The 7,376-nt window shown below is 34.0% G+C and overlaps 1 protein-coding gene across 1 annotated transcript; it reads right to left on the reverse strand.

Annotated features, from left to right (window-relative positions):
• Nucleotides 1-4,004: 4,004 nt before the first annotated feature.
• On the reverse strand, nt 4,005-7,132 carry LOC110798611 (F-box/WD-40 repeat-containing protein At5g21040). Its single transcript, XM_022003804.2, has 2 exons — nt 4,874-7,132; nt 4,005-4,440 (listed from the first exon to the last, which is right to left on the reverse strand). The coding sequence occupies exons 1-2, from the start codon at nt 6,560-6,562 to the stop codon at nt 4,423-4,425; spliced, it is 1,707 nt and encodes a 568-aa protein (XP_021859496.1). The 5' UTR covers nt 6,563-7,132; the 3' UTR covers nt 4,005-4,422.
• Nucleotides 7,133-7,376: the final 244 nt, after the last annotated feature.

Consider the following 7,376-nt stretch of genomic DNA (forward strand, 5'->3'; position numbering starts at 1 on the left):
CTTCTTTATTTTCATGTAATAAATATTAGTATTAGTGATGTTTTGTAAGAAACATTATGTTTTGATCAATATATGGACGTGACATAAATGATTGCATATTTTGGTTAATGAATTAAAATGTACTACGAGGAGATATTTGTTTTGGAGTAAATAGAGGTGATACAATTAATTTACGCTTCATTTATAAAGTATGTTGGTTATCTAGATTAGATTCGACAAACCTGTACTCCGTTGTAGGGTTTTGAGATTTTGAATTTCGAAGGAGTCGCCACCAAATATTTTAAGGGTCCGATTTGGAATGACTAAAATTGACTCTTGTGGATAAGACATTGAACCTTAGAAACCGAACGTGTGAGATTCGGGCACGAGAACGAACCGTTTATTTGGCAAGCTTTTCAAGTACATTCGAATACAAGACAATGATCGTTTTCACGAAATCCTAACCATGACACTAAGTCGGTTGAATCATGCATTTAGAACATTGTATTTGCTACTTGTACGTGGTCACTTTGCTTTAAAGTTAATTAGGGAACCTAAGGCCGGTTTGTCCAAAAATTATCTTTGTTAAGTGTGATGTAACCTTTTGTACAAAAAATGAAGGAATTATTGAAATGCGTACAAAATCACATCAACTTAAAAAGGTGGGTAAAGGGTGCGGAATTGAAATTGCAAGCACAAAATAAAGGTGCGATATTAAGTTGAATTATTAAATGCAGTGTAAAAAAATTATTTTTAGTTAAACTAATCACCACTAAATTGATCGTCAATCTATTTCATTGGAGAATAAAAATCCTCTAATATGATAATTTCCAACGGAAAAATAGTTTAGTGAAAAATAACAATAATACGTAAGATTCTTCGTATTATTTCATCTTATCGTCATATGCAAACAAGTTATTTTTATCTAAGCTATTTAATAACTTGATATTCATTATACGGAGTAATACTTTGAAGAAAAATATTATTTCTAGTAATGATTTTACTTTCTTTTTTTTTCTTTTGGTGTGAATGAGCCACATTTTTTTATAGGTAAGAAAATTAATTTAGAAAGCCCTAGACACAAAGGGAATTTGTAAGGAATAATGAATGAGCCATATGATTTTACTTATTTTGGTAGTGACATGTGGTATATTGGATGTTATGGAAACTTTAAACTCATATACTTAATAACTTACCTTATTAAACTTTGGGGTCGTATATTACAAACATATACAATGATTATTATACTACGCATGTATTTACTTTGGTAATTAAAAATAATATTATGAAATGTACGTAGACTAGAGAAATCTCTAATATGTGTACATTGATAAGTCTAATTAATGAGTCGTTTGGTTGACCATATGAATTAGAACTTTCTAGGTAAAGTTTTTTCATGTATAAGTATTTCCTAAGAAGTGGGAGCTGGTGTCGTTTGAATGAACATGCATGGAAAGTAACTTCCCATGAGAAATATTGCAGTTCAATCTTCCACTTCCTATAAAATCATACTTCCCATAAATTTTCATGTCATTCAAACAACACCTAATACTCTATAATTTTTATACTAGCTACGGAGTATACTAAAAGAAAAGAAATCAATGTGGTTGTGACAACGTCACTATATGGTTGACTCTCTTTTAATATAAATAATTAAATTTTAAAAATAAAAACAAAACAATATATTTGACTTTATTACTAAGTATACGAATTATATAGTAATTAAATTTAGCAAAATGGTATCATACGTAAGAATCATTTCCATATTGAAATATTCTATTTTTCCTAAAAATAATATGGAATACAATACCATGCCTAATATAGTAATATATCATGTTCAATATCTCAAGCCTAATATATTAGACTATTTAACATAATTTTATCTTAGTATATTTTAGTTATATGATACGAAGTATAATGCTAAACTTTAAATTCAAGAAATGAAGACAAAATATTTTATGTATTATTTATTAAATTTATAAAATTGTAATTGAATATTGAGAGGAAATTATTATTTCCTAAATTTTCTTCCTTAGTAATATCTCAAACTTGAAAATTGTAATGACGTTATTTAATAAATAAGAAAGGAAAAATATATATTTTTTTTTACTTCCTTTCAAGAGTTGACTCATATAATAGAGATAATTGTATTTATAAAAACAACAATCCTAGCCCATTGGTAAATATTTTGTATGCAAGGCAAGATTCTTAACATGAATATATTCATGTACTTTACTAACAAATAGTATTTTTCAGTATGATTCAAGCTCTGGTGTATGATTCAAGCTCTGGTGATTTCATACTTAAAACAATGTATTGTTATAAATTTTCTTTTGTGTACTTTTTTAAAAGACAACATATTAGCATACAAAAATACTTAATTTCTACAAGAAATTAACTAAATAGAGATCTACATTAAATACACAAGGATAATGAAAAAAAGTACTATGTAATAAGTTGGTGGAATCAAGATATTTTTTTCCCGTACAATGGTAAGGAAGGTATGGGTTGGGTTACACGTGACGTGTAAAGGATTGCAATATCACTTATACATAAAATTTCGTAAAAAAAATTAACGTATTGATATATAAACCCTGTATCACCTTGGTCATGGGGAGAGTTTGAATTTTAGATTGGGCTAACGACGAAGATATTGGTGTTGGCGGGCACGTATAAGAATTATATATACCCACCTTGGTGATATGGCTGGTTTGGATTATTTGGACTTGAGAACACTCACCCATCTTAAATTGTATAGTCACATTTTTTTTTGTTAATAATAAAATCAATTTTAATAATAATTTATGTCAATATATTTAAAAGTTAGCTGAAAGTTAAGGTGAATTTTGACAAAATGTGCGGGTATCAGATTGTCAATGGGAGAGACTTTTTGGGAGATAACTCGCCCACCCTCCGGCGCAAATGGGTGTGGATGGAGTAAAATGGTAATGATGGGGATAAATTATTCGATGTATCCTCCACGAGTGACGGGGCGATTATGACGGATTTTATACTGAACTTGTATTCCATCGTTTATCATTCATTTAATTGATTATGAATATATCAACATTTTTTTCAATAATAACCAACATATTATAATGTTTTGTTTATTTACTTGATTTCTCTAATCAGACAACCAAATTGTTGAATGCTCTTGAATAGAGTTTTAAACTTCAAAACTATCATACTAAAAAAAAGGGTCTAAAGCTAGGTTTGAGACGGGTGTGATGGAGAGGTCAAGGATAAGTTTTATTAGGCAGGTAGTGGGATGAGGATGAGTAGCGTACCAATCGTACGTGGTGGTTTGGAATGGAGATGAGAACTTCATTGCGGATAAAGGTGTGGAGGGGCAAAATATGGTTTATGCACCCGGGTGCACAATGCTCACTGTGCACCCTGTTTTTAAATGAATATGTAGTTAAAATACAAAGAACATATAGTTCATACCCAAAGAACATATAGCCAATGAACATATAGTTCAAATCCATAGAACATATAGTTTAAATTTTCACTAGTACATGTACATTGAAATAATTCTCTATGTTCATTAGATTTTCAATAAATGTTCAACAGGGTGCACAATGAGCGTTGTGCACTCGGGTGTATAATCCAAATTTCGGTGGAAGGGTCATCCTTCATATCAACCCCACCACGACTCAAAGTCATACCTAGCTAAATAAAGTACACAAGGGTAAGTGTTAAGTGACCGGGTAATGATTTATATGGTGAGATTATGTGGTTTGACTATAGAAGTAAAGAAATGATGATTATAACTTTATGTTTAACACGGGTGATGAAAGGGGAAGATAATCAATTTATCTGTGTTCTCTTATTTTTCTAATTCTTTTAAAAAGTAAATAAGACACAATAGGACAGTAAAAGATTTATCCAGTTATACTTTGATGTTAATTATATATAAATATAGTTTAGATGTCATGCAAATTTGATATTTAGATTATAAATCGTGAATCGAACAGGTACTATATTTAGAGTATGTAATATCTAGTGTAAATGCACAACATAACTTGAAAATCTTGTTTCATTCTCTTGTCAAAACAAAATAAACATGAAAATAAAACAACAATTGAAGCCTTAATCCCAATAATTTATCGCCAACCATGACTCTCTACCCCCATTCCTTTGAATCCAATGTTATGGTTGAATGAAATGATATGCATTTTCTTTCTACTACTACTACCCGTACAATATAATGAAGAGACCTACATGAAACTGTATAAGAGTAAGTACCCCTAATTCCTAATCCCACCAATTAGTTACCCCGAAAACAATACGAATTTATATCATATATTCACAACAAAACAAAACAAAACAATATGTAGATCCTCCTTTAGTAATTGGTATTATGCTGCACACCAGGCGCCAGCACTTGCTGAAGAACTGAGTAGCCTGACTTCCTCCTGAAATTAAAGGCTAGGTGCGAATTCATCCTACAAGTTCACCCTACAGTAGGCAGGGAAACATGTCTTAGATTATTTGCATCTCTTAAATCTGTCAGATTCAACCAAAACAGCAATTTGGTGATGGATGCAAGAATAATTCATCACTGTATCTTTTTAGGTGATTCTACCAAACTAACTAAAGCATTGACGGGAAAGAAAAGTTACGAAGAGCGCACAGTGGTACTCTGAACGATATCTGGATTTCCTGGATTAAGCAATCACATCAATTAAGCAACTTATTTGCATCCCTAAAGCATGCAATGAAACACTAATGATTGTATTTCTAGAGTAAACATCTGACTATACTATGAGATTTGTACTCCCATTTTTGTATTTGAATGTAACTAAAAGAGTATCAAATATTGATAAACCTAGAAGCAAATTCTAGGCTACAGATTTTCCTACTATGTCTAGGCCTTAATTTAGCCCTTTACCTTTCCATTAACACTGCGCTTGCTATGCCAAATGCCATTTCGATCTCCATTGATGGGATTCTTCTTTGCTGCCATGGAACATTTATCAGCTTTGCTACTCTTAGCGTTCATCTCAGCTTGAAGCCTACGCTGTCTCAACCTGTTCTCCAATCGAATAGCTTTCTGAGCGCGAGATCTCATTTCTCTCTCTAAAGCGTGAGAGAAATCCCACAGCTTCACAACGTGATCTTCTCCTCCACAAACAATACGATCAGCACCAATATGCACTGAAAACAAACTTGCTCCAGAACCATGCAGCATCCTCTGAGGAGGCTCGATTATTGTCTCCTTCATGTTCCGATATTTCATCAGACAACGCCGATTGGATTTCAACAGTTTCCTAACATCAATCAAGGAGAGGTTTCCATCACTAGAAGCTGATACGACCCATGGAAACTCGAATGCAAGAGAATTCACAGGTCCTGAATGTGGAACCCAAGAAGCCACCTTTAAGATGCCATCATCAACACATGCTGAGATTTCAAACATGTGTATCGATCCATCTTCTCCTCCAGTAAATAGAAAGTCTCCCGTATGACTCCTTGCTAAGGCATAAGTGTTTCCTGCATGTACATGAGGTATTATACCAGTCAAAGTTCCATGAGTAGTATCCCAGATATAAACATCAGAACCTGATGTGCTAACTAAACTAGTGTCATGAGGTGCAATACTCCATACCCAGTCACTATGTCTTAAGACCATAACACAATTCAACAAGGCACGGTCCCATACCCTCACAGTCATATCCCATGATCCACTATAGATCCTTGAATGATCCAAAGCGAGAGAAGTCACTGGTCCTGCATGCTCCCAGAGTCTAAACTCGGAATTTTGGCAGTAAGAACCCTTAAGGTCGAACAAATGAGAAACACCTTCAACAGCTTTCCAACATTGGATAAAACCATCGGTCACCCCAGCTACTAGCAGTTTTGTATCAGCAGCCACAGCGCGAATTGTGGAACCAAGTTGCTTCGATGAAGCAACGGACAACCCTTCTTCCAAATCCCAAATCCGGACTATGAAATCATACCCAGCAGTGAAAACAAGCTTTGCAGAGACCAGGAGGAAAACAGCACGCACAGGTTCTGTGTGGCCAGTCAAGAAATCACGCCTATACTTCCCTAGAAAGGTCTTGCTCCGAAAATCTCTCTCCACAAACAGATCCTTCCACGACTTCTCTTCCGATAAACCAGGGTTCAAAGGCTTAGTTATTGGGAGACCCCATCTCTCGCAATAAAAATCCTTCCATACATAATGATCAGATGCAATCTTATAAAGACTAGTTGAAACGCACGAAACAATGCCAAGCTCTTTCGGGTCTAAACAGTTTAGAATCTCAGCAACCAAAGCCGGAGGTAGGTCAGTAATTGACCGACGACAATCCGAGGTATCCCCCTCATCAGTTATCACCACTTTCGCAGGACCAACTAATACACCAGCAATCTTATCACTACCAACTCCTAATCCACGGACTAAATTTTCAGACCTATCAGCTTTCTCTCTCCAAAAACCCTTCTTACTATGACAATGAACAGGTGTTTTTCCAAATTGCACACCACCCACTTGTTCTTTCAATGGATTATGAGCAACAGAATTCAATAACTTCTTCGATAAACAAACCTCAGAAGTTTCCCGGCATTCAAATGCCATAAAATAATCTTCCTAACCCTCTAAAATTACTGTACAATCCAATCCCCCAAATTTGTCAGACTAATCAACAAAGCTTAAACAAATCAATGCAAACCTCTTTGAATTAGTTTTTGGATGACAAAAAAATAATCAAGGAAACCCCAGAAATTCTAGCCTAAATAACAATAAAAATCGATTGCAGAAAGACCCCGAAATCAAACCCTAAACTTAATTGGAAAATTTGGGTGAAACCAATAGAAATGTCGAGAAATTGGGCTAATAGTTTAGCAAATATAAACAGAAAATAAGAGATTGTCGAAAAGGGTAAATTCAGGTGTCCGAAAAAAATGGGAGATTGTGAAGAAGTTTACCTTACAACGACGATAAAGCAGTTGCGGAGATCGAGCAAAAGAAAGGTGGAAGAATGAGAGGAGAGAGAAAACAGTAAAACAGGGATCCAGCACCGATTCTGATAAACGGTGATTAATTGATTATGCGTTGATGATTCAATTAGAACCGTATGATTATATTCGGTACGGTGTACTCCGTATATGGAATTATGGATATTGCGTAGCCTAATCCGATGATAGTACGGTAAGGAAGAGTGAGAACTGAGCAGTAACCACACAAATCTGAAAACTAATTTTTTTTTTTTTTTTTTTTGAAATAAAATTAATTCATTAATAAAAAGTCATACGACATCTACAAAAGAAATCTGAATCTATCAAATACATAACAAATCGAATCAAATAAAACTCGTTTTCTGCAAAACTACGATCATCGCGCATCGAACATCTTGTATACCCTCTAACACATCGTTGTTTGATACAACCTT

The sequence above is a fragment of the Spinacia oleracea genome, chromosome 5, assembly GCF_020520425.1.
Source record: "Spinacia oleracea cultivar Varoflay chromosome 5, BTI_SOV_V1, whole genome shotgun sequence".
NCBI classification, from domain to species: Eukaryota; Viridiplantae; Streptophyta; class Magnoliopsida; order Caryophyllales; family Amaranthaceae; genus Spinacia; species Spinacia oleracea.

What these genes read in the sequence shown, in the direction of transcription:
- LOC110798611 (XM_022003804.2), bottom strand. Translation starts at nt 6,562, where the DNA reads ATGGCATTTGAATGCCGGGAAACTTCTGAGGTTTGTTTATCGAAGAAG.